Below are 25,900 nucleotides of genomic sequence, written 5' to 3'. Positions count from 1 at the left end.
TTGCAATACTTCATGAAGATGAATAAATATTTTTATTGGTGTTCCAAAAGCAAGAATATTCATCTTTACAATTGAAAATGTTTAAATCGCATATAACAAAATATTTTCTTTGCATAACAGAAATTTAAAAATTCAATTTTTTTCCAACTAAATTTTAATGTTTTATTTATTATTTCAACAAAAAGACTACAATCCCATTTTACCGTATAAATTATTCGATTCTAAGCATCAAATCAAACACCTTGTAATTACACTGACATGCCAGAGCGGACGAGCATTTCACTACGGTCCCGGCCCGTAAACGAGGATGTCAAAGGATATCCTGAATAACTCAACGTAGCCCTTGACACTTGGCATTTTTTGGCCTGGCGTTTATTTCCGTTTTAGCCGTATTTCACAGCTTCCAAAGGTAAAATGGCTGCTAAGGGGGGAGAAAAAACCTGTTGCACTTGCTGCAGTTTATGCCATCGTAAAATATGCCATCTGAATTTGGGTATTTAACTTTAATGCCGTCAACTGGCTGGCGGCCAAAAAATGAAGAGCCTGCTACTCGTAGCTGGAATATTTTTCGGGGCCTGAATATGCCACAATGCTAAGCCACATTCACAGAGAGAGAATCCAACATCCAAATACACATTCAAAGCTAGAGCCACATCCACAGACAGAGCTTCAGCTCTGTGTCGTGGCACACGCGTCGCCCATTAGGCGAGCCTGTCATTTGCTCGTCCAACGGAAGTTGTCTGTGTTAATGGAATTACATGAATTTCAACTCTGAACCACAGAGAAGCATGGCAAGCGGCATTTCCGCAATAGCTTCTCTCTTTTCTCTCTCTCTCTCTCTCTCTCTCTCTCTTTCTCTCTATCTCTATCTCTCTCTCCCTCGAGTTTGCTGTCTGATTCCATGTTTGTTTTGTGCTGCCCATAAAGTTTTGTTGGTAAAAGTTTATCGTGGCAACCGGAAATGATAATGGCTGCATTCTTTAGTATATAGTCTCGTCGCATACACCCAAAACATTGGCTGACTTATCGCCTTAAAGCCCCAATCCAAATTCAACATAATAACAGTGTCTCTGTCTACAACTTGGCGAGCGAATGCTTTCAACCAGGCTCAAAAACGTAATCTGACAAACAAATGAAATACTAAGCTGTGCTTTCTTGGTCTTTGTAATGATGTTTTACTTGAATTTAACATCATTTTTTAATTCATATTTCTAACTTATATTATTTAACAATTTTATAACAACAATTTTTGTATATCTTTTTTAGGCGAGGATTAGAAACCATATTGCAAAATGAATCCATGTCGATCGTAAATGGTGAGTAAATTAAGCAAGAATTTTATTTGAAAATCTTATAAGTTTTGCCCCTTCAAGATAGGCAACATTTTTATTCATAATTCGCGACGCAAGATTCTTTTTGTCATTCTACTTAATGTTCACCGTGTGTTAATTATAATTAACTACTCATATGTAGATATGGTATAACTATTTTTTTTTTATATATATTACGTGAATACGTGGACAAACTTAGTAATTCTAAAAATGTTGTTATTAAAGTTTTTCACGTGATGTTTAAACATCCAGACTTTCTGGTAACTCGCTTTCGTAGTTTTGTTGTTTACTGCGTTATTCTCGTGCCTTTTGCCAATTGCTCGATCTGGCAACGCTGCGATTAAAGTTGCTGTGCACCACGAAAATAGGTATTCACCACACCAAGTGATAATTACGACAAAACGGTCACCCTTTTCACTAACACGTATTTGGATTTGGCCTTCTTGGTTCATTTGATTTTGAACAACAAACAAAACCTTAACAAAATGTCGAAAGCACATGCTCCAGATCTGAAGCGATACATGGGCAAGCGAATAATGCTTTCGATGAGTGGCGCCCGCACAGTTACTGGAATATTGCGTGGATACGATCCCTTTATGAACGTGGTGCTGGAAGAAGCCGTAGAGTTGGAAAAGAAGAAGAAGAACAGCATTGGCGTTGTGATAGTCCGCGGCAATAGCATCGTCAATGTTGAGGTTATGGAAAGAGTTTGACGACAATCTAAGCGCAGTTCCACAACTTTAAATGCGAACTATGTATTTATTTATAAGAAAACATACATATGCAACCACTTTTGTAAACTAATATACTCGAAGTTCACTCATTAAATGAATCCGCATTTAAATTTATTTGCCTAAATGATTTAATAATAATTAAATAATCTGACAAGCGTCCAGTTAAACAAATATTTACTTTACACATCAACTACTCGAATTGAGGAGTTAACCTAACTAAATCTTAAGAAGTACTTAAGCGCCAATAATTAACACGACTACGCTGAAAAACAATGAATTAAGTTAATAATACATATTTTCTTTCAAATTTCATTGTAAAAACAACTCGCAAAACGTTTTCCATAGTCAAATTCCATTCAATTTATGTCACACTGTTCACAAACAAAAAATAATCGGTTGCAATCGATTAGGGTGACCAAACTCGTTGAAGAAATACAAAGCTTTTCAACACTACGCGCTTTTTCCGCTTTAACGTCAAATTTGCGGCTCTTTTGATATACAACTTTTTTAATTGACAAAGAGCAGCTTGCTAGTTACTTTATTGTCAGCCCAATAAAACAAGTTTAGAAAAATGGGTAAGCAAAGTGAATAAAAAGTAGCCTAAAAAGTTCACTAAATACTACATCTACAAAATAGCAGAGGAATCTATAAACACGAATCTGGCTTTAATACCTGACGGCACAATTTACATAGCCAAAATGTGGAGTGGCAACGATGAGTCCACGCAGTTCGGCTTGATCACTGTCCACGAACCGATTAATGTGGGCTCCTTTGGCAATGTCTATAATGCTCTTCTCAATAAATCGAAACGTATAGTGGCTTTAAAGCAGGTGCTACACGATCCGCTAAATCGCGAGGTGGACGTTCTGAATCGTTTGAAGGATCACTGCAACATTGTGCAGCTGTACGAAAACATACATGTCAGTTTGGGTGAACCGATACAAATGTATTCACTGCTGGCGCTGAATCGCATGCCCATGACATTGCAGGGCTACATCTTGGAGCAGAAGGATCGCTGTATGCCACTGACCTATGTGCGCATCATTGCCTATCAAATGTTTCGAGCCCTGGCCTTTGTGCACTCGCATGGCATTTGTCATCGCGACGTTAAGCTGGACCATCTGCTGATCGATCCGCTGACCATGAATCTGCGGCTCGGCGGCTTTAGCAACGCCTTCTTCATCGGGCAGTCGCAACTCGCGGATCTTCGTGTTACGGCATCTTCGCGACTCTATCGCGCTCCCGAACTCTTCGGCAGCTGTGCCTACTACTCCACTGCGGTGGACGTTTGGAGTGCTGGCTGTGTGCTGGCCGAGATCATCAATGGCTCTCCGCTCTTTGAGCACTTTGACAGCGATCGGGAGCAGCTGCTGAATTGTGTTCTCACGCTGGGCACCTATGGCTTGGAGCAGGCGCCACGCATGAAGGAGGCAAGCGGTGTCAGTAAGGTGATCGTCGAAACACGTCCCGAATGGGTGCTACTCTTGAAGACCGAAGTCCCAAACGATTTGCAGGAGCTGCTCAACTTTTGCCTGCTATACGCTTCGGAGGAACGCATCTCAGCACTGGGAGCTTGTGCTCATTGCAGTTTTGATGAGCTGCGCCTAATGGAAATGATGAAGAAACCTATGCCAAATGGTGTCCCCTTGCCACCACTCTTCGACTTCAGTTCGCATGAGATGAGCATCGATACGAGCTTGTCGTTGCTGCTGCTGCCGTTGAAAATCGCTGAAAAGGAGGAGAAGGAGAAAATTATAAAAACAGAGAAGGATTAGCTTTAAGTGGCATACATAATTCCTCAGGTATTAACATTAGTTGCCTTTGTGATCGGGGTGAGTATTACTCGCTTGCGATAAAGACACCCAGCTCGCTCTTAAGTATCTGGAATTCTTTTGTAACTGTTCTAAATGAACTAAAAGCTTTACTCTTACTCTTATGTTATTTTGTTCATGAAATGTATTTCTTTTTACGGCCTGGTAAAAATATGCAAGTTTTTATTGCTGCAATTTGAAAAATTATATTTTTTTTTTCTTTTGTATTTATTGTTCTTTGATTGGTCGGTTAAATCTTGCAACTTTTACAAGAAAAAAACAACTTAAATATAATAAACTATCCTAATTAATATATTTGTATAAATGTTTTTTTTTTTTAATTTCTCATTTTAGTTTAAAACATTTAAAATGTAATAATTTTGCTAAAAAAATGTTTATTACGTTCGATTATCTAATTAACAAAAAATTACAGTTTTTTCCCCATTTATTGCATACATTTTAGTATTCCCAGTTTTCTGCGTTATTTTCTTATCTTAAAGAATTTATAATATATTCTCAGTTGATTACAATGATATGTAAATGTATTTTTTTTTCATTTGCAGAACTTTTATAATTGTTCAACTTAAAGGGTATTCTAATTGAGCTCTAATCATCTTCCTTGTCTCTTGGACTAGGATGTTATTGTTATCTTTTTTTCTCTGCAGAATTCTGCACTTGCGTTCTTGTTGCTCCAGAAAGAAATGGAAAAATTGAAATATTAATTAAACGGTCCTCAAATTTACTTTATTTACATATTTCGCTCTCTAAATAATTTCAACATTTTTAGTGGTTCCGCGAAAATCTCTGAAAGTTTTCAGTAGTTCAATTGAATATCAGTTAGCGTAGAAGTCGTAGCATATTTATTTGGTATTTCGGTCAAATCGAACCAGACTGTTGACAAACAACAGACGACAGACCTTTTGCAAGCCAGAAGTAGACTTTGCCATGGGAGTCGAGTCGAAAGAACCGCTCTGAAAGTTCCGGGGACCACAGTAGCCTTTTCTGTCAGTCCAAAAAACCGAGAACAAAAACAAAAAGTCGACCATTGCCTTGACGGTGAGAAAACGTGGTGTTTATTTCGTGACGAGCTCTCGAAGTGTTAGCATCGAGGAAAAAAAAAGTGAACAGCAAAAAAAAAAAAAGTCGTCGAAAATAAAACGTGAAATAATTGTGAACTAAATAAATTTGGTAATCCCAATTAAATCAGCATGGAATTGCCTTCGATGGTGCAGCGTGCTGGCAGTCAGCTTTTAGTGCGGAGTCTGGTCAGCGGAGTCACGGTCTTTAAAACTGGAATGGATACCAGTGAGTTAGCAGAAAGTATTCCAGCAACTACGACACATCCTCCGCTGGATGCCCAGCAGTTGGAGCGACAGCTGCAGTTGCTCAACACTCGAAGCTTTGCGCTCCCAGTGGTGAACACCGCCACCACCACCATTCAAAGCGAGGAGGAGTTGCCACAGTGCAAGATTAGACGCAACTATAGCTGCAATAGCTGCGCGTTCTTTACGCAGAATCCGCGCAGTCATCTGTCGCATTTGCGTGATGTGCACGGCGAAAAGATCGTGATCAACGAGTGCAAATTGTGTCTCTATGCCTCGCGACACTTCCAGAAGCTGGTGCGCCACATGAAGATGGTGCATGGCTGCTCCGATGTTGATAGCAGCGGTGCCGCTGGGCGACGTCACTGCAATCGCGAGGCACGCAAGCGACGCCTCGAGGAGAGCATCGAGATGCCAGCGTCAATTGCGCCAGTTGCACCATCGCTGACACAGTTGAAGAACGAACTGCAGACGCTGGAGCAGCAGCTGCTCAACAATGTGGAGGCCTTCAGTCGCCAGCAACAGCTGCAGCAGTTGCAGCAATTGGTTGCACGCAGCGGCAACATATTCTCGATGGCCTTTGAGTTCCAAATGTGCCTACTGCCGCCCACCATGCCCAGCGAGGATGTGGAACGGGATGCCGAGATGAGCAGCTCCGATTCCGATGAGTTGTCACTGGCACCTGTTGAGGAAACCAAGGCGCTGGATCTCTCGGCCAGCAGCAGCAGCAACGCCAATGAATATCAATGCCAGAAATGCTCTTATAGCACACCGATTCGTGCCAGGTTCAAGAAGCATGTCAAGTATCATTCAATGCCGCTGATCAAATGCGGTTCGTGTGATTTTCATTCGCCGTACAAATGGAATCTGGAGCGGCACACGAGGAATCATGGCACCAATGGCTATTTGATGTGCAGTGTTTGCGATTTCAGCACCAACATTAAGCAGTCTATGACTATACACGAGATGAATCACCATGTGACACTGGGACGCTTTGGACAGGATCAACAGCAACAGCAGCAGTCGCCACAAAAGCAGCTCAAGATCGAATCCAGTTCCAGTCCGGAGAAGTGGTACGATTCACCGGAGCTGCCACCCATTAGCTGCTCCCATTGCCATCAGATTGTGCCGAATGCCATGGAGTTGGTCCAGCATCTGCAGCAATGCGAGCCAGCGCTGCGCAGCAACTCGAATCTGGGCGGCGACTCGGACAGCAAAGAGGAGGTCAACGAGGAGGAGTATCGCAACGAGACGAGCTATTACGGCGTGGAAACAGCACCAGGCTATGGAGAGGTAAGCTAACGAACACCTTATGTCATATGAGCAACTACTTTCATAGATGCCAACGCCAAGCAGGTCACAGAGCCACTGCAGCCCGAGGATTCAGATGCGCTGAAGAAGGTGTTCAAGTGTCCCCACTGCACCTTTTGGGCAGCCACCGCATCGCGTTTTCATGTGCACATCGTTGGCCATTTGAATCGGAAACCTTTCGAATGCTCGCTGTGCTCGTATCGCTCCAATTGGCGCTGGGACATCACCAAGCACATCCGTCTGAAGACAATGCGTGACAAGTCACATGTGCAGGCTCAGGTGCTGATGAACGATGAGACGGGCAGACGCAACTATGCCAAGTACAATCAGTATCTCACTTTGATGAAGGTCAGCGCCGAGCAGGTTGCCGACGCCAAGACAATGCGTTGCGGCGAGATGCACTCGAGCAGTTCGGATCAGCATATGCTGGCATTACCACAGCCAGATGATGAGGATGAAGCACAAGCAGATGTGGATGCTGCACTCGATCTGCGAGTCATCAGCAAGCAGCATCAGGAGCAGCAGATGCCTGAACAGAATCAGAAGCCACATAAATCAAAGAAGAAACATAGAAAGAGAGAAGCTCAAGCTGAACAGCAGGATTAGATGTAGATTAGACAATTTCTATATATGTTTTTATTTGTAAACCAATTTGCATGAAGTCAGGAATTAGATCTAATAAACATAGAATACTATCATAATTATAATATGAGATTTTAGTTGGCAACAAAGCTATAAGGCATTTATTTATGTGTATTTTTAGTCGAATGCTTTTTAGCTAACTATTCTTTGAAATTGTAATACCCAAGCAGAGTTTCTATATGATTCCGATTAAAGCTGGACGATTCGGATTGCTATACCATGTAATTGTTACAGATACATATTTGGAATTTGGACTCAGTATATCATACGATTTGCGGTTTGGTACTAAATTGGATTCAGGTGCAGAAACCCAGCTATATTGTTCTATATAATCTTGCCAAGTGTATGCTAAATTGGACCGCTATATCGCTTAGTTGATATAGAAACTATTACAGGAATAAAGTATTTCGTAACTGCGAACGAATTTCTTCTAAAACTTCACATCCATTCTTCTTCATCCACATATTTATTTATGTAGGGAAAACTGGATTTTCTAATTGGTCACAAATTGCTAAGCCCAACAATTCGTTTAGTTGAGTTTTCATTCCATCGATTTGCTATTTATGATATAACATTAATATTAGATAGCTTTGACTTAACACTGCTTGAATATTTAAGCTTCGGCACACCGAAGTTGGTAAAGATCTCTTGTTTTTGGTTATTTTGTATTTTACTAGCTGCTAACTTTGCAAGTTAAGTTGAATGTTTGAGGATAGTTCTAATATAAGCACTACATTGAGGGGTCTGGATGGGGAGGGGTCTTTAATAATAACACTTGTATGACAATCATATATTGCAGTTTAGCTAAGCTAATTTCTCGTTTTTGGGGGTAAGGTAAGGTAAGGGGCCTAAAAGAAGTAAAATTTTGCATCACTCGCTGTGATGTGTGTGTGTGTTCACAGCAAACATTCCTGTATGAAAAATAATACTATGCATAGCAAGACGACCAGCGGCACCAAGAAGCACAGCTCATCCACGCCCAGTCGGGGCAGTAAACGCCAGCTATCGATGAGCAGATATTGGGACTGCAATAGCCATGGATATGCCGAAGCCCACAACTAAGTCGTCTGGCATTGGACACTTTCAAAGTGCGGTGACTGACCGTGATAGTCATCATCGTCGTCGGTTTCCGCATGGCGTGCCTGACGCGCCTGTGGCTTGTAGTCGGTCATGTTGACCTCTTCGGCGCCAGCTGGAACAGCGATGCGTTCCCGTGCGGGCAGCAAATCCTCGAGCATGGCCAACTGCGGTTGGGTGGCAAAATCATTGGGCGGCATCTGTACCTTGAACTGCACATAGAGATCGCCATGATCTGTGGGCTGCTGGAACACTGGCATGCCGCCATTGCGCATCATCTTGATATGATTGTGACGCAACACTTCACCTGGTTGCGTTGTCATGCACACATTACGTCCATCCAGATGCTTAAAGCAATGCGTGTAGCCACACAGAGCTTCGGTTAAATTGATCTCCAAGTCGCGCATATAGAGATTCGCATGGCGGCGTTGAAATAATGTGTGCTCCGCCTGCACAATGACCACATAGAGATCACCAAATTGTCCGCTGCGCAGCTGATGTCCCTCGTTGGCAAAGGGCAGCTTCAACATGTGCGGCACCCCGGGCTCAATGTCCACTTTGCGATGCATGGGCTGCTCCACGAAGCCGCTGCCTGTGCACAGCTTGCAGCGTAGCTTCTCCTTGATAGTGAATCCCCTGCCATCGCAAGTGGGACACACCTGTCGAAATGGAAGGAACAATTATATTCCCGTATGCATTGAGCTTTAAATCCACTTTACCGCATCGAAGGCACTCAAACCCATAAATGTGAAGGCGGCTGTATGTCCAGCGCCACCGCAGGATTCGCATTCTTGACGCGCCTCCTTTGGGCCGCCGTCGCCATTGCACTTGTCGCACAGCTTTTGCCGCTTGTACTGCACCTGTTTCTCCTGCTTGCTGCCCACATAGATCTCTTCCAGCGTTAGCTCTAGTTTCACCAGAATGCGTCCATCGCGACGAGTGCGTTCGGCCGTTGGAGCCCCGCCAAATGGAAACCATTGGGCAAAAAAGTCCGAGGCATCAGAGTGACCCTCAGCACCCTCTTGCAGTCCCTTAATGCCATAGCGGTCGTAGATGCGGCGCTTCTCCGGATCGGAAAGCACTTCGTATGCAAAGGAGATTTCCTTAAACTTCTCACCCGACTCTGGATTCTTATCCGGATGAAACTCTTTGGCCAATTTGCGATAATTCTAATTATAATGTTAGATATGATTAGCATAAAGTGAATCCAAAGAAAAGTAACGTACTTACTTTTTTTATTTCCTCCGAAGGCGCATCTTTGGTGACGCCAAGAATGGCGTATAAATCCATTTTGTCCATTGGTCCGAAATTAAACACACATTGCAGCTGTACTGTAAATTTTGTTAATATTATGACACTATAATAGTTGCTCAAAACATTTTTTGTTTTGCGTCTGTTTTTGTTATTTTCCAATTGCTGAGCTAGTGTTGTTGTTCGTCCCACTTTCCAAGGGAATTCGAATTAAAACAGCTGTAAAAACAGCTGTTGTGTGCGCATAAAAATATGCAATACATTTTGGCTATGTAACTGCTCAAAAAAAAGTGCAGTTGCATTGCTTAATATAACAATTATTTATTTACTTTATGCAAACTTCTGGCAAACTTGCTACAGAAACTTAATATTGCGACTAAAAAAGAGTGTAATAATAAATCTCTAATATTACCTCAAGCAATGGTCAAAAACAATCAATATACGTACTTTACGAAAATGTGGTTAGTTCAAAAATTGCAGTGCCATTTTCTTAATTTAATTTATATGATTTTTGTTTTTCAATTAATTTATTGAAATAAACTAAACAGAATAATTTATTTAATATCCAAAGAGCTAGTCTAACTTGAATTTAATAATGGCAACTGTTTACGTTTTGTGTGAATGGCAAGATATGTAGTGTGACCAAATGTGTAACAAAGCAAAAAACTAAATGACTCATCGTCTCACGTAGCCAGTTTCGAGTACACGTTGGGCGTGGTGAAATTTAACGATTTATTCCAACATTCGCTTTGGGCTCACTAGACGTTTTGTACGTCATATCTTCGGAAAATTTTCCAGAGATTACGTTCAAATTTTACGCAAAATTTTCGCTAAAATTAAGTTGAAAAAATAATTAAATATTAAAAAATTAATTTAAAGTCGAAAAAAAAGTGTTAAAGAAAAAAAAATTGCGCTTAATTGACAACTGAAGATTTTTTTCACGCAAGTAAAAATGGATGCAAAGTAGAGACGTAAAAATTTTGTGTGTGTATCAACGAAAGAGCGGAGAAAACGGAAAGCGTGAAAGCAAAAAGAAGAAATCGAAACAACTCGATTGTTGTGGTGGTGTGTGTGTGCGCAGTGCTGTGCGTGAACGTGTGTGCGCCTGTGTGAGTGCGTGTGTGTGTGGCAAGAAGCAGACAGAGACGAAAGCAATACGGACGGGCGAGAAAAACTGAGTGTTGCGCGCCTGGAAAAATAATGGAAAAGTATGAGGACATGGAAATACGACTCGGCCACATCAATGCCAAAGAGCTGGCCGATGTTTGCGACGTCAATATTCCTCGAGATGATGATGCATTAATTATGTTTGACCGATCGCCGACAAATTTTGATTTTGGCGCTGAAATTCTGTCAACAAACAACATGAAGCCAGCAGCAGCAGCCACAGCAACAACATCGACAGCGGCAACAACGACAGCAACAAGCGAACCGCAACCAAAAGCAAATAGTGAAATCAAAACAAAAACATTGCCTCAAATGGCAGAACAAGAAATTGGCGCCAATCAAAATGCCAAAAAACTGACGGACAACAATTTAATGGAGCAACCGACATCGAAACGTCTTGAGAAATCCTGCTCTGAAGTGGATGATGAAGATGATGAGGATGAGGATGACAACGAGGATTACAAGTCAAGGTAGCAATTATTTTTAAATTAAAAAATAAATTTATTTTATACCATTTTTATACTTAGGGAATATTTTTATTTTCAAATCTTATTTGCTATCTGTCTTATAGGAGAAATAACGTCTATAATATACTGAATATACAATAAGATTCTATATTTTTAGAGAACAATTAGAATTTAAAAATCCACAAAAAATAGTTTTTGTAAATATATTTTTTTTAATTTTTAAATTTAAATTATTGTAATTTTATTGAAAAGTTTTTATTATAAGTGCATTAGAATGACATATCTTAAACTTCGCAAATAAATTTAAATATTGAAAAAGATAAAAAAAAAATTCAACTAAAAATTAAAAAATTAAAAACAAAATTTATTTTAGAATTATTTTAAAATTAGTTGAAGAAAATACTTATTTTAAAGTTTGAATAAAATTTGAATAAATAATTAGACAGATCTTTTTAATTGTTTTATTTTTTGTAAATGCTATATTTACAGCTGGGCCAACAGCGATGATGACGATGACGATTCCTCCAGTTCGACGGATTGCTCCTCGGCCAGCGAAAGCGATTGGCAGCGTTGGCAGCAGCAGCGCGAACTCCACTCGGCTTTGGGACGCATGCCTCGTCAGGTGATTGCCAGCATAATGCCGCACTTTGCCTCCGAGCTGCCGGCGGACATAGATGAGTCGGTGTTGTGGGATTATCTGTCGCATCTGCTGAACGAACCAAAGCGGCGCAATAAGCTGAACAATGTGAATACCTTTGATGATGTCATCGATCTGGTGCAGAATTCAAAGAAGATCATTGTGCTCACAGGCGCCGGAGTATCAGTGTCTTGTGGCATACCCGATTTTCGTTCCACCAACGGCATCTATGCGCGGTTGGCGCACGATTTTCCCGATCTACCCGATCCGCAGGCCATGTTTGACATCAACTACTTCAAACGGGATCCGCGACCGTTCTACAAATTCGCTCGGGAGATCTATCCGGGTGAGTTTAAGCCGTCGCCATGCCATCACTTCATCAAGATGCTCGAGACGAAGGGGAAACTGTTGCGCAACTACACGCAAAACATCGATACGCTGGAACGTGTGGCTGGCATTCAACGAGTGATCGAATGCCACGGCTCCTTCTCGACGGCCTCTTGCACTAAGTGCAAGTATAAGTGCAATGCGGATGCATTGCGAGCGGACATCTTTGCCCAGCGCATTCCCGTTTGCCCACAGTGTCAGCCGAATGTGGAGCACAGTGTGGATGCCTCAGTGGCAGTCACCGAGGAGCAGCTGAAGCAGCTCGTCGAGAATGGCATCATGAAGCCCGACATTGTCTTCTTTGGCGAAGGTAAGCAGGAAGCGAATATAATAATAAATTCAAGTTTATTTTCTTTTTTGTGTTCTAAGTAGATAATTTAGAATCATTGCAATCCCTGCTCTCTAGACTGATTTCATGTAATTTTTGGTTTGCAGGTTTGCCTGATGAATATCACACAGTGATGTCCACGGACAAGGACAAGTGTGATCTGTTGATTGTGATCGGCTCCTCACTCAAAGTGCGTCCCGTCGCTCACATTCCCAGCAGCATACCAGCAACGGTGCCGCAGATTCTGATCAACCGCGAGCAGCTGCATCATTTGAAGTTCGATGTTGAGCTGCTGGGCGACTCAGATGTGATTATCAATCAGATCTGTCATCGACTATCGGCCAGCGACAACGACGATGATTGGAAGCAGTTGTGCTATGACGATGCTGTGCTACGTGAAACCAAGGAGCTAATGCCGCCAGCAGATTACTATCTGCATCATCACCACCTGCATCATCACAATCATCATCATCGACACTGCCGCTCGGAAAGTGAACAGCAATCGCAACTGGACACGGATACACAATCATTAAAGTCCAATGGATCAGCAGACTATCTGCTTGGCTCCTCGGCCGGCACCTGCTCCGACAGCGGCTTCGAGTCTTCCACATTCACAGCAACGGTGCAGGACAAGCGAGCACAACCGACTCCACAACAGACAACGCCAGTCGCCGATGATCGCGATGCGGCCATCGAGCGCATTAAGAGCGATATTCTGGTCGAGTTGAATGAAACGGCGGCTATAAGTTGTGATCGCCTCGTAGCACCGCCTGCCATCAGCTCTGGCAGCGGCAGCAGCTCGATCTCCGCTAGCAGCACCAACACAGCCAGCTATCGTCATCTGTCGATTGATTCGTCCAAGGACAGCGGCATTGAGCAGGGCGAGTTCTCCAATGCCAGCAACAATGCTCACGCCTATGTCAGCAACTTGGACACAAATATGATGGTGGAAACAAAGACAGCGGCACCCAGCTTAACGCCCACGCCGCCACAGCGCAAGCGTCAGACGACAGCGGAGCGTCTACAGCCTGGCACCTTCTATTGCCACAGCAAGCACAGCTCGTATGTGTTTCCCGGTGCACAGGTGTTTTGGGACAATGATTACAGCGATGATGATGACGACGACGATGATGATGATGGACTGGCGACTGGACGTGGCGCTGATCTCTTTGGCAATGTGGTGGCCGGCGATGAGGATGCCTGCGATCTGAATGCAGTGCCCTTATCGCCTCTGCTGCCGCCCGCCTTGGAGGCGCATCTGGTAACCGAAATCACCAGCGGCGTATCAGTCAGCAGCGCTCTACCCGCTTGCAATAGCAGTCCGAGCAATAAGCGCCGCAGCACCGCGGACACAGTGGAGCAATCGCTATCACCGGCAGTCGAGGCCAAGTGCAATTCGCCAGCGATTGAATCTGAAACGCCGCCACCCATCAAAAAGCGACGTCCCAGCTTGGGAACAGCTGCAACTGCTGCTCCAACAACAGCTGTCTAAATTGTTGATTCAAATGCCCGGCTATTAATTTAATATTTATTCTTTTAATGCGTCGCCTATATATTTCTTTACTCCACGAGAGCACGTGAACTATGTCTAGAGAAGCTCAAAAAGAACCCAAATGCAATCGAGGCATCACATACTCTTCCCCTTCTTCGCCTCCTCCATTTTCTACACTCATCTACACAGATATGCAATTTTTACATTCATCATATTCATTTCGTATTCATATTTATTCGTCAAACACAATTGTATGTAAATGTTAGTATTTTTTATATTATTAATATTATTATCACATTAAGTTGTTATTGAGGCCTTTATAAATACGTAGTTTTAAAAAAAAAAGAAGGAAACTTTCAAGAGAAGAACTTTTTAGCGCAAATTGCCTCAACTTTCTACACACACTTATTCACCTATATAATTATATATAAGCTAGAATATATACTTTACTAAGAGCTGGACAAAACACCCTGTATATAAGCATCCTTGTTTTTTTGTAATTTCTCTTTTCCTTAAACACTCTTATTAACGGTTATGGCAGCTACATACATACATATATATATGTACATACATATTCACATTTGCACTCATCTCACACACACACCTACACACTCACTCACATCTAAGCACAAGCACATACACACACACACAGTCGTATTCACACCCACACACAGAGAAGCTTAGCGCCAATGACGACAAGCATTGTTGGTGTGCGTGTTAAAAAAATGTTTAATCAAAAACTTAGCATAATTATCAAATATATATTAAATACTATAAATAGCCACCAAACGTAATTGTAAACTAGAGTTATAAGCCCATAGATGTAATAATAATTGTATTAATATCAACAAAAAAAAAGCAAACAAAATCATAATATTATAATAATAATAAATCAATCTATTGAAAGTTGTTGAGCAGCTACAAAAGCCATTTGATATGATACTTGGGGTATTTTTTCAGTTAATCAAAAGGTGAGCTAAGCTGCGCATGTGCAAAGTTGAAACAAGCGAAAACGGCAAGAAAATAAACTTTATCTCAGCCATATCCTGTCACATTTTTAAAGGATACACATTGCAACGATCGCGAGCACCAACTCTATCGAATGGCATCAAAATATATGAGGTCATCTAAGAATCCAACACTTAAAATTTTTCAACCTCAGTGCTTAAGAGAACATGTGAAAATCACAAATTGCATGATAACTCGATAACTACAAGGACGATTTGAATGTCGTTTGTCAGGATGATAGTCCACACCAATATGCTTCGTTTGACACAGGACTCGCAAGGATCAGGCAGGATATGGCTGAGATATACGCAATTTTTAGTGTACAAAAATGTCCTTGTAACTTGGCTGCTTACAGGACTTTCGTTCTTTTTGGTTTGTCAACCGGTTTGTATTGACTAGAGCTATCATCATGCCAAAGGACTTCTTGATCGTCCTTCAAATGGCCAAGATACGGCGTATTTTCCGACATTTTGCCATTTTTTCTATGCCTCCCCCTTGGAAAAAATTTGTCATATTGAGGCGAACATTTTGATAAAATCCTTAAGATCTTTGACTGCCAATCGGTAGTGCTGGTCCTCCAGAGTACAAAAAAGTATATCTTTCAAAAATCCTTAAGGATATGACCGAGTTATGGCTAAAATACGGTTGCCCCATTTACAGTGAGTGCTCACAGCGGCAGTTAACAGTGGCCCTTAACAGATCAGCTTAACAGAAGCTGCGCAGGCGCCCAATGTAAACTTTACATTTTGTACTGCCGTCGCTTGATTTCTGATTCTGTTCGCCTGGTACTCAGGAAATTTTGCAGAGGCTAAATTGGCATTCCGGACAGCGACAATTTTAACAGGGTCATCTAACAGCAGCCCTAATTAGATCAACTTTTCAGTTCAGTTCTATATTTGAATAAAACTAGGACATTTTGATAGTTTTAGTTGCAATTTTGAATTCGTTTTTATTAGGTAAATGTGTGTTTTAGACATTTTAACTGATAGTTCTTATTTTACCTACGTACAACATTATTCTAATTTTAAGGTTGCCTTCTCACGAAGTATATATATATGTTTTTGTGTACGTACTTAATGCATGCGATTGCAGGACTGAAAGTAATAATTAGAAACGTTGGGGACGCTTGCTTCCTTGATGATTGAGCTGTTATTCTATTGGCTTACGGACTAGGAGCTCTAGCTGCTCTGGCTTAACTGGATGCGTTTTGCTCATGAGATGCTGGCTTTTTTTTTTGTTTATTAGATTATTGGCATGAGGCGACGACAACTGTAGAATACAATTTCTTTCCTTCTATATATGTATATGTACAATTAGCAAACCTAACCCGAGCTTATATCAATTGTGTGTATTCAAATGTCTGGCTTATTATAAAAATATGTTTTTTGTTTTGTGTGTTAGTTATGTGTAAGGTAAAAATGTTTTATCCCATTAATAGAAACTCTGACTGATATAACATGAGTGTACGCTAAAGACTAAAGACTATATATCCCTATGTATATATTTATCTGTATATCTAGTTATATAACGCGCTGTGAGACTTGAGTTAGTTATACAAACTGTATATGGACATGGAATCCATTATAGGCAACGTATGTGTTTCGATTTCAAGTGCTAACAAAATACTGTATCATATATATCTATATATACAGCTATATAGAATCATAATCTGATAATCGGTGATAACATTCGTGTTCGTATTGAAAAAAAAATATATATACTTAATATATACGCTTGGCTCTGTTAAACACGGTTTAGATCTCCATTTTTGTTTGTGTTTCTCTTTCAATTTGGGAACTTTAGCGATTCCGCACTATAAAAATGGTGATTTGTTGGTCTTGTGTGATCGAGCCTTGCTGGGATTTATTTTGCACTTGAGCTGTGCAATCAGATCGGAGATTTTTAACGCAGGTCCCACCTTCATGCCAAGCAGCGGCATAATGTCATCCTTGGTCAATTGCATCAGCTGCTTGCCATCGATCTTGTTGCGGCTGAAGGTGTCGCAGTGCGCGGTGCAGTCGTTGACCCGCAGAAATTGTGAGACATCATAGACATTCCACGAGTCTGGCATCAGCTCCAGTTGCGCCTCATTCGAGTCGATGTCGGCCAGACGGGGAATGTACTTGCTGTTTGTGACTGACGAGTTCTGGGGACGAAATAGAATACAATAATAATTAATAGAGTAAGCGGTTATTATGGATGGAATTACAGGCAGCTAGCTGGATGAATGTGTGGGTTTTGGATGAGTCTGTGTTGCAAGTACCAAAAATAACAGTGCGTAAAATATACATACATATATACAAGTTATATACAAATTGCAAATCTGATTTGATGGTTTTTTTGGTAATCGATATTTTAGTTATGTACAAAATGAATTCGAGCTGAGCAGCTGGAGACGGTTCGAGTGGGGCGAGCAGGCGGACAGGCGGAGAGAGATAGGCGAGAGCAGGCAGTCTGCAGGTTCTACAAGCAATTACGCACTATTATCCCACAAGTACTCACCGCAATGTAGCTAGTGGCTTTGCGACCCACAGTTGGTGGCGCAGGTGATTTAGTAGTAGAAGATTTCTTTACCATTGTTTTGCCGCTGACGGCTGCAGGCTGTGTTACCGTCGTGCTGGCTGCTGCTGCTGCTCCTCCAACTGCTGTTCCAGCTCCAGCTCCGGCTCCTGTTGCTGCTGCTGCACTGCCAGCAGTGATGGCAATCAGCTGTTCCGAGTGCGTTGTCGACTGCTCGGACATGTGACTGGTGCTGCCATCGCCATCGGGATCATCCTCTGCCACGCCATCTTCCTCGTCCTCATCCTCGGGTTGATTGTTCTCATAGAAAGCGGCATTATGATGCTCCGGCTTCAGTTCCAACTTAATGCTCAGTTTTGGCAGATGTGGCGTTGTTTTCAGCGCAATTGTTCGTGATTTCACTGCAATGGAAAGTAAAATAAGAGTTAGTCCAGCGGATCATTACAAAAAATGTAAAACTTACCTGTCTGCATATTGTTGTCATGCGTTTGCTGCTTGTTGTTGGCTGCTACTGTTGCAGCTGCCGTTGCTCCATTGCCAGCTCCCTTCTTTGTCTTGCGTTTACGCTGCACTTTGGGCTTGGGCGCTGCCTTGACTTGTTGCTGATGAGAGACGCGCGGTGGTCCTTCGAGCTTATGACCCACAAGCACACACCAGCCAACGGGATAAATGTCTGCGGACTCACAGTCCAGCCACTGATCATACTCATCGGTCCAGCCATCAAAGTGAACCTTGAGCAGACGGCCCACAACGCGAGCCACCGTCGCAACGCAGACGAGACGTGGATCCATTAGATCGGCGCATTCTAAGCTCATGCCCGCCTCGAAACCATGATCGGGCACCATGCGATGGAACAAATGCTGGCCAGCCGCCACAGCACCTGTATCACGTAAATAGGCCTCCCAGGTGAAGATGCGATTCTCGTAGCTGTTGGGCGGTGTAACGGTTATGTTGTTCGAGTCACAGAAGCCAGCCGGAAAGATGCACGGCGACTTCTCATGATAGCAGAACCTAAAATGGAAATTAAAAAGGTCTTGGTTATACAACATTCCCTTTACGGCAGGCAAGACGGCTCACCAATCCGACCCTGAGGCATCCGGTTGATACGAATCGATGCGTATCATCATGTAGCCAAACTTCAACACTGCCATCACAGTAGCGGGGCAAATGGAAGAGAGGTTGAGTGGATCCACAGCCTCAATCTTCATGCCCTCGAGGAAGCCATTTGTCTTACCATCCAGATAGTACTCGTCGAAGGTAAAGTTCATCTTGAACAGTTCGATGGTAGCATCATCCTCGTGCACTTCGATCATGGCCTCGCGACCAGCTAAAAAGCGAGAGACGGATTAGAAGTTAGGTTAGAGGAGGAAGCACGCAAACAACTTACCCAACATGCGTTCGAGGTAGTCTTGTGGTGCGGCTAGATTGTGACCCACTGTGGTGGCCCAGCCAACGGGATGTATAATAGGGGAATCCTCGTGACACCAGAAGCCATCGTCGGAGTCAAAGTATCGCAAAAACAGACGCTTGCCCACAATCTTAGTGACGGTGGCCAGACGCACTTGTGAGATGCGATCCTTGTCCACGCACTCGAGATTCAGACCAAGGCGAAAGCGCGACTGTAAACTGTCGTTGATCTTGTTATAGAAATTCGATGGTAATGTGCGTGCTCCCGATAAACGCCCAACGAGAAAATCCTTCCAATCCTTGTACTTATGCTCAATGCTGCGTGGCGGTATCAAAGGTTTACCTCGAGTGGCACACCAGCCCACCGAATGCACTTCGGCATTGCAGAGATTCACCCAAAAGTCATGGGAGTCTGTATCGAAGCCCTCGTAGCTCATCAACGCCTTGTATCCCTTGATTTCGAGTATGGTCGCTACCCAAAACGACGTTGGAGTCTGGCCCGGCTGTATGATTTCCACGTTATTGCAATCCGTGTTCTCCACCTCCACCTTCATGCCCACACCAATATTGTCCCACACCTCGTAGCCGGGTGCGTGGGGGAAGCACGTAACTGGCGCTGCCTGAAAAGTCTCTCTGCCCAACCTCTGTATCCAGTCGTAAGAATGTGTTGGATCATGCATACGCCGCCGTATGCTGATGATCTTCTCCATCTGAGGACAGGGCGCCGGAAGACGTTCGAATTTGGGTATTTGTGGCAGATCTTCCTGCGGAAAGACATCGCGAAATAGTCGCAACGCCTTTGGCGTTGGTGCTGCATTCACAAAACTGTTGTTGCCACTCCCAAGGCCATCACTGCTGCCACTCGCCTCCGCTGGCGGCGCTGCAGCATCGCCCACAGCGCCTCCATTGAGTGCAGCAATCGTTTCATCTGTGGCCATCTGCACATTATTGGCAGCGGCATCGCCACCCAGAGACATTGGCTCACCAAAGCCATTCAGTTGTGTTATCTTTGACTGATCCGTAATGCGAAAACGATAATTCGCATTCTTGATATGTGCCGCCTGCAACGTTAGCTCAACGTCCGACTGCGACTGCGATTGTTGCTGTTGTTGTTCCAGTTGTTGCTCCTGCTGTTCCTGTTCAGTTGTGTCGGAAATGTCGAGGGCAGGTGCTGGTGAATTGCTGGGCGCATCCATTTTACTATTGAGTACCAGCGAGTAGAGCTCGCCCCGTGCACAAGCCATGCTGCAGAAACGCCTTGATTTAGTGTAGAATGTGTGTTTTACTCCAATGGCGCCACAGCGTTCACAAACAGCTGCGAAACAAAAAGTTTATTGCATAATTAGCAAATGATCAATTACTAAAAATAGTTAATCGCATTATACTTTTTTGGGAATTACTGCGACACCTAACAATACCCGAATCATAATTTTTAATAAACTACAAAACCTAGTCTGTGTGAATGGGAAAAAAAAAAATTGGTGGGCGGAATGCGAATTCGAAAATGCAAATGGGTGTGAATGTGTGCGTTCGCGTATAAACGAAAGGACATGAATGGAATAAGTGAAACTATTCGGCTTTTTCCGAAACAACACGAATGTTGGCATGTATTCAAATAATGCATTTATGTATATGTATTTAAAAAAAAATTAAAAATAAATAATAAATAAAAAAATAAAAATGTATAACAATATTTCGTTTGGTTAAATGTAAGTATTACATACACATGTAAGTGTGTTTGCACTTAAGCTTTTGTCAAGAACTATTTAGAAAGATTCATATTTTTTTACACATTTTAACAAATAACAATATACCATTAAATTTGAAAAATGTTTAGAAAAACCCAAATATATGAAATAATTTCAATTTATGTAACCATTAATAAGATTTTTTTGTTAATTAAACTACAAAAATAGCTCAAAAGTCAAGATATGTTGTTGTGAATGGTTCCAAATTAAAATAATTAACAACATTCATAAAAAATATTTTTCTTTCTAAATAGTAATGTATGATAAAAAGAGTATTAAAGATTTGATGTTTGCAAAAATATGAAATCGAAGCAAGAGAATGTCATTGAGTGGGAATCTCCTAATACTTTACTCATATTAAATTCGAATGCATTTATATTTCTAAGACACAATGCAGCTACACATCTAGACCTCACATTAAGAACGCTACTTAAGCAGATTTGGGGTATTGGTATTTTTAGGAAACTGCATTCCAAAAAGCTTTATGTTGTAGAACCAACATTTTAGCTTAACGGTTTATGATTGAGTCAATCAGTCAGTCTGTCGATCAGTTCGCCTAATAAATTTCAATGTAGTTTTAGCGAAATAAATGAAATAATAGCATAAAGTATAACGCAGTGAAAAAAGGGGAAGTGAAAACCTTACCCATGCCATCTTTCTGTATCGGTATGACGGAGGGATCAATGTTGCCCTTGTAGGCAATCGGTGTCTTAAGCACAAGTCCTGGCCTGTTCACTGGCTCAATTTTACGCGTCTTGCGTTGCGCCCGCATCGATGTTGAACCGGAACTGGTGCTGGCGCCACCACCTCCTCCTTTACCACAACTACCCACCGCAGCCTTACCACTCGTGGCCGCTTCATCACAGGCCACCAGAATGTTGGCAAACGCATTGTTGCCTCCACTGCTCGATGCACCAGCCACGCCAGTCAACGCTGAGGATGATGAGGCTGCTGCCGCCGCTGCCGCATTGATCATAGCATGCGTGGTGCCCAGCAACTTGTGATGCAACAGACCATCGCCCAGCGGCACGAGCAGATCATGATTGGGCATGTTGGTCATGCACGACGAGGAGGATTGTGATATGTCCTTGTCCGATGATGTCATAAAATCAGTGCCATCATAGGAATTATTATCCTCGTTCATCATCACAAAATCATCGATATTGATGATTTCCTGTTTCGGCTCCAGATCCGACATTCCGCCACTGGCGCCGCCATCATCGTAGGTGTCATCCAATTGGTGGCCATACACCTGTTGCTGATCATCATCCACCACTGCGGTGGCTGAGGTATCAACACCCATAAGGGCTGCCACATTGCTGCCATCGACGCCATCCATGACTTCGGCATAATTTTGAAAGACGGCCGTCTGATGCTGCAACAACTGTTGCTGCAATCCACCCATGTGCGCGAAGCCATACAGATTGTTTGTGTTCGTCGCAATCAATGTGGCAGGCTGGACGCCCAAGGCTGCAGCAGCAGCAGCCGCTTGTCCCGTGAAATCCCCCCCAACAATGCTCATCATGGGATTCATATCCTTTCGATAATTATCGGTTGTAGTTCGTGGTGGTGGTGATTTAGTTATAGTTGTGGTGGTTGAGATGGAGGTGGTTTTATTGTTGTTGTGTGTTCATTGTTGTTGTTGTTGTTGTTGTGTCAGTTGATATTGTGTGTTGAGATTGGCAGAGTTGAATACAGTTGACAGTTGAGAATGGATACGGAACGTGTAACGTAACGGTAACCAATACATAAATCATAGAAAAGAAAGTAGAAGAAATAAGTAAACAAATTCCAATTTTTTCAAACCAAAAGCAGAAACACAAGACATATAGACTATGTATAAAAATGGGCATTTATTTACAAAAACAATTCAAAATTGCTTGATTTATTATTAAATATAGTCTGGTTTATTAACGCAAAATTTCACCTATGTACAAGCTCATCAAGTCTTTGAATAAGCCTAATAAAAGTTCAATCTTCTAGTTTCAGCTCAACAATAAAAACAAAAGAAAAAAATCGAGCACATTTAGTAAAGTAATTAAATATGCATTTGCCTTTGAATTTGGACAATTCCCAAGTAAATAAAGTCAATGGATAACCTATAGAGTTTGGGCTTGATAAAAGGGGCAACAAGGCGGGGAACTATCTATGCAACACTGACAAGATCGAGGCGAGGACACTATTCAACACTAACACAATAGGGATTCACAACACTGATTGCAAGAAGGGACAATAATAACAAAAAGGACTGGAAAACTTACCAAAGTTGGCTGGTGTGTCATATCCTCCATAACCGAGAGTCCGACAGTCGGATGTCCCAGCAAATTGGCCGCATCCTCGAGTGAAATGCGCTCGGAATTATACTGACTGCTCATCCACAGCATGCGCAATTCGGCTGGATTCATTGCGTATGTGTGCTTGTGTTATTATTGTTATTGTCTCAGTCGCTGCACTTTTTATTGTTTATGCTAATTTTGCAAATGCAAAATACCCACACATTTGCACTCACACATAAACAGGCTCCTGCACCATATGGACAACGGTCCACACAGTGCCTGTTTTTTCTTTCTTTCCGCTGTTGTTTCTCTGCTTTCGAGTTCTGCGCTTCTGTTTGTTACTTGCCCTCTTCCTTTTTTTGTGTAATTGAAGCGCAGCTGCCGCAACAATTTTTTTGAGGTTTAATTAGCTTATTGGCTGATTTAAAACTTATAAACTAAGAACTCGCATTCAATGCAATTGAATTTAGGCAATCTAAAATTATGTTTGTTTAATTTCAAATGCTTTTATACGATTTTTGCACTCGTCTCAAAAAAGTCAATGAAGCGCACCGTGCGCGCAGACGACGAACGCAAAACACAAAAGAAAACTCACAAAAGTCTGTCGCGCGAATGAAAATCTTACATTTTTGTACACAGCAAATACGTAGTATTATTATGTTAATTTTGTCGGCACATTTGTTGATTGTATTGTGTAGCAATTGCAATTATTTCAACAATTATTCAAGTTTTTGGCATTCTTTTACGCGCAAATTTTATGCCAGTGTTGCGATGATTGGTGATGAGTAAATCTGATTCGTCTGCAACTTACCGATATTTTAGTAGAATCGCGTGGAGCCGCCAGTGTTGCAAAATAAAACTGGAAATCGTAAGTCGATAAGCAATTAATTGCTGAATTATGAACAAAACTCTAATTAATTACAATAAGTTATAAACTTAACAACAGTTTAATTTAAATTGCTTATGTTTTTTTTATGTAACTAGGTAAGAATTTGAAATAATTTCCTGGTAAAATCCTATCGAAATCATTTTGTTTATATGAACTGTGTTTAATGATAATATCGATTTCGATTTACAATTTACGACTCTGAATCTCAGTGACGTTTTTCAATGTATCATTCCATTACAAACAATGCAAAGAAAAATAAATAGTCTAGAAACAATAACAAGCAATAGTAAACATTGTGCGTAAATTGGAGAAAATAATGCCAGAAAGTGCATTGCCAGATCCCATTCGTGCCGCGTTAAACGGCAGCACTTTCGGACAACGTCGCGAGGACATATTTCGACGCCTGCAGCAAACTGCGCAACAAACAAGTCAAAATTATAGTGGAAAACGGGAATTGGCCACCGAGCGTGACGATGTTGTGCAGGAGTTGTGTGAAGCTCTGGAAGAAACCTTCGCCTATGGTCTGCGTCAATCTTTGAATGTTTCGCTGTCTGCCGTTACGCTCTTCCAAAATATGCACGAAATAGTTTTGGGTAGCAATGGCAATGGAGGAGGTGGAGCAGGCGACAGCGGGGGAGAAAACACATTCTGGGATTTCTGTCAATCGCACTTAACGCCACACGAACGACAGCGTTACGAAGGCCTGAAACAAATATGGACCAAGCATGGACGCGGACGAGCCTTCATCCGTGCTACGCTCAATGAGAAGCGACTACACAGTCATCTGCTTACATGGCTGAGTGATGAGTCGCAAATTCAACGCTACTACACTCCTTGGTCGCTGCTGCTCAATGAGGAGGCGGCCAAGCAACTGCCCGACATTATTGGCAGTCTCCAAGATGTGCTCTTCGCCCTCAATGTTGAGAATCCCGAACTTAACGCAGCCAAACGTCAGTCTTCGCAAGCAGTTAATGTGGTCAAAGAGGAACCCATCATATACTCATCCCCACCTGTTCCAGTATCTCTTCGAAAAACAGGGCGTACAGCATCTGCGGTGGAGCGACCCATTGTGTGTGCAACATCCACCGAGGATCTGTTGGGTGCGCTGAGTCCGCGTGAAATGCTCGAAGTGCAGCAAATCATATCAAAAGATGCAGTCGAGCATGAGTTGCAGCTGGAACACAGCACACAAATAGAACGTGTAACAATACCATGTGATCCCATCGAACCAGAACTCGAATTTCTTAAGACTCCGCTACCCGATGTGTATCCTACGAGTTCGGACACAACAACGACAGTTACGGATCAGGAACTCTTTGAAGATCGCAGTGACACTTCATCGCAGTGGAGCAAGTCATCGTCCTCGGCGAATGGAGCTAGCAACAGTCAACATACAGCTGTATTGGAGGACCAAGTGATGCGTTTGAATGAAAAATGTGCATTGCTTGAGACACGCGTTGCCGAATTGACGCGACAGAATCGTCAATTGGTTCGTCGCCTAACCAAACAGTTCAATGAAACTGGCATCGATCCGGCTTCATCGTTTTGCTCCAACTTTTTGATAACCATTCCACAGGTGAAACTCGTGAAGACGCAGCGCTCGGGCTCGCATTATGTTTACGAGATCCATATCACAATGCGCCAGCAGTTAGAGCATTGGACGCTCTTTCGACGTTACAATGAATTTAATAAATTGCATAAATCCTTGCTGCGCACTCACCCCAACATTAGTTCCATTGAGTTTCCGCCCAAGAAGCATTTCGGCAATATGAATCTTGTATTTGTGGAGGAACGACGACAGCAATTGCAAATATATTTGCTCAATATTGTGGAGACACTACCTCAGGTGGAAGGCTGCAAGACGAAGGGGGAACTGCAAAAGGCGTTCCCATTTTTCCGGGAGCGATAGCGAGGACAACCGAATTGGACCAATCTCGAAATGATATTGAAAAGTATTTTGTTATGTTTATTATTTAAATCTGTATAAATGGGATGTAGGCTTTGTAAACAGTCACCAAGTGCTGATATTAAATAAATATATAAGTACACATTTCACTTTGAATGAGCGCCAATATTTAATTGTCGTTATCGATTA

At 42.3% G+C, this 25,900-nt stretch overlaps 7 protein-coding genes across 9 annotated transcripts; 5 read left to right on the top strand and 2 right to left on the bottom strand.

Moving 5' to 3' along the window:
• Nucleotides 1-1,620: 1,620 nt before the first annotated feature.
• On the top strand, nucleotides 1,621-2,118 carry LOC133847185 (probable small nuclear ribonucleoprotein G). Its single transcript, XM_062282041.1, has one exon. It carries the CDS (start codon nucleotides 1,817-1,819, stop codon nucleotides 2,042-2,044), a length of 228 nt encoding a protein of 75 aa, XP_062138025.1. The 5' UTR covers nucleotides 1,621-1,816; the 3' UTR covers nucleotides 2,045-2,118.
• Nucleotides 2,119-2,498: 380 nt separating this feature from the next.
• LOC133850275 (glycogen synthase kinase-3 alpha) lies at nucleotides 2,499-4,039 on the top strand. Its single transcript, XM_062286324.1, has 2 exons — nucleotides 2,499-2,640; nucleotides 2,702-4,039. The coding sequence occupies exons 1-2, from the start codon at nucleotides 2,637-2,639 to the stop codon at nucleotides 3,838-3,840; spliced, it is 1,143 nt and encodes a 380-aa protein (XP_062142308.1). The 5' UTR covers nucleotides 2,499-2,636; the 3' UTR covers nucleotides 3,841-4,039.
• An 894-nt stretch (nucleotides 4,040-4,933) lies between these two features.
• On the top strand, nucleotides 4,934-7,581 carry LOC133850099 (zinc finger protein 569). Its single transcript, XM_062286081.1, has 2 exons — nucleotides 4,934-6,491; nucleotides 6,555-7,581. Exons 1-2 carry the CDS (start codon nucleotides 5,085-5,087, stop codon nucleotides 7,113-7,115), a joined length of 1,968 nt encoding a protein of 655 aa, XP_062142065.1. The 5' UTR covers nucleotides 4,934-5,084; the 3' UTR covers nucleotides 7,116-7,581.
• A 331-nt stretch (nucleotides 7,582-7,912) lies between these two features.
• On the bottom strand, nucleotides 7,913-9,671 carry LOC133850104 (dnaJ homolog subfamily A member 1). Its single transcript, XM_062286088.1, has 3 exons — nucleotides 9,459-9,671; nucleotides 8,948-9,397; nucleotides 7,913-8,887 (listed from the first exon to the last, which is right to left on the bottom strand). Exons 1-3 carry the CDS (start codon nucleotides 9,525-9,527, stop codon nucleotides 8,210-8,212), a joined length of 1,197 nt encoding a protein of 398 aa, XP_062142072.1. The 5' UTR covers nucleotides 9,528-9,671; the 3' UTR covers nucleotides 7,913-8,209.
• Nucleotides 9,672-10,227: 556 nt separating this feature from the next.
• On the top strand, nucleotides 10,228-14,848 carry LOC133850097 (NAD-dependent histone deacetylase sirtuin-1). Its single transcript, XM_062286079.1, has 3 exons — nucleotides 10,228-11,116; nucleotides 11,603-12,447; nucleotides 12,573-14,848. The coding sequence occupies exons 1-3, from the start codon at nucleotides 10,680-10,682 to the stop codon at nucleotides 13,955-13,957; spliced, it is 2,667 nt and encodes an 888-aa protein (XP_062142063.1). The 5' UTR covers nucleotides 10,228-10,679; the 3' UTR covers nucleotides 13,958-14,848.
• A 1,817-nt stretch (nucleotides 14,849-16,665) lies between these two features.
• LOC133850094 (polycomb protein Sfmbt) lies at nucleotides 16,666-23,710 on the bottom strand. Of its 3 annotated transcripts, none has more exons than XM_062286073.1 (7): nucleotides 22,902-23,710; nucleotides 21,286-22,177; nucleotides 18,873-20,207; nucleotides 18,563-18,812; nucleotides 17,949-18,496; nucleotides 17,468-17,886; nucleotides 16,666-17,111 (listed from the first exon to the last, which is right to left on the bottom strand). In XM_062286073.1, exons 1-7 carry the CDS (start codon nucleotides 23,043-23,045, stop codon nucleotides 16,779-16,781), a joined length of 3,921 nt encoding a protein of 1,306 aa, XP_062142057.1. In that variant the 5' UTR covers nucleotides 23,046-23,710; the 3' UTR covers nucleotides 16,666-16,778. The 3 variants fall into 3 exon arrangements, with proteins under 3 accessions (XP_062142057.1, XP_062142058.1, XP_062142060.1); XM_062286074.1 differs by having other exon boundaries at nucleotides 17,540-17,886; nucleotides 22,902-23,709; XM_062286076.1 differs by lacking the exon at nucleotides 21,286-22,177 and having other exon boundaries at nucleotides 22,902-23,038.
• A 286-nt stretch (nucleotides 23,711-23,996) lies between these two features.
• Nucleotides 23,997-25,855, top strand: LOC133850100 (sorting nexin-29). Its single transcript, XM_062286082.1, has one exon. The coding sequence runs from the start codon at nucleotides 24,122-24,124 to the stop codon at nucleotides 25,712-25,714; it is 1,593 nt and encodes a 530-aa protein (XP_062142066.1). The 5' UTR covers nucleotides 23,997-24,121; the 3' UTR covers nucleotides 25,715-25,855.
• Nucleotides 25,856-25,900: the final 45 nt, after the last annotated feature.

The sequence above is a fragment of the Drosophila sulfurigaster genome, chromosome 2L (genome assembly GCF_023558435.1).
Source record: "Drosophila sulfurigaster albostrigata strain 15112-1811.04 chromosome 2L, ASM2355843v2, whole genome shotgun sequence".
NCBI classification, from domain to species: Eukaryota; Metazoa; Arthropoda; class Insecta; order Diptera; family Drosophilidae; genus Drosophila; species Drosophila sulfurigaster.
This window is presented reverse-complemented; position numbering and strand designations above follow the sequence as displayed.

Coding starts and splice junctions, on each gene's coding strand:
- LOC133850099 (XM_062286081.1), top strand. CDS start 5,085: ATGGAATTGCCTTCGATGGTGCAGCGTGCTGGCAGTCAGCTTTTAGTG. Junction 6,492..6,554: donor CAGCACCAGGCTATGGAGAG/GTAAGCTAACGA, acceptor AACGCCAAGCAG/GTCACAGAGCCACTGCAGCC.
- LOC133850097 (XM_062286079.1), top strand. CDS start 10,680: ATGGAAAAGTATGAGGACATGGAAATACGACTCGGCCACATCAATGCC. Junction 11,117..11,602: donor AACGAGGATTACAAGTCAAG/GTAGCAATTATT, acceptor CTATATTTACAG/CTGGGCCAACAGCGATGATG. Junction 12,448..12,572: donor CATTGTCTTCTTTGGCGAAG/GTAAGCAGGAAG, acceptor TTTGGTTTGCAG/GTTTGCCTGATGAATATCAC.
- LOC133850094 (XM_062286073.1), bottom strand. CDS start 23,045: ATGAATCCAGCCGAATTGCGCATGCTGTGGATGAGCAGTCAGTATAAT. Junction 20,208..21,285: donor GATACAGAAAGATGGCATGG/GTAAGGTTTTCA, acceptor TTTGTTTCGCAG/CTGTTTGTGAACGCTGTGGC. Junction 17,887..17,948: donor TGACAACAATATGCAGACAG/GTAAGTTTTACA, acceptor TTTCCATTGCAG/TGAAATCACGAACAATTGCG.
- LOC133850100 (XM_062286082.1), top strand. CDS start 24,122: ATGCCAGAAAGTGCATTGCCAGATCCCATTCGTGCCGCGTTAAACGGC.
- LOC133847185 (XM_062282041.1), top strand. CDS start 1,817: ATGTCGAAAGCACATGCTCCAGATCTGAAGCGATACATGGGCAAGCGA.
- LOC133850104 (XM_062286088.1), bottom strand. CDS start 9,527: ATGGACAAAATGGATTTATACGCCATTCTTGGCGTCACCAAAGATGCG. Junction 9,398..9,458: donor CTTCGGAGGAAATAAAAAAA/GTAAGTACGTTA, acceptor CATTATAATTAG/AATTATCGCAAATTGGCCAA. Junction 8,888..8,947: donor GTTTGAGTGCCTTCGATGCG/GTAAAGTGGATT, acceptor CCATTTCGACAG/GTGTGTCCCACTTGCGATGG.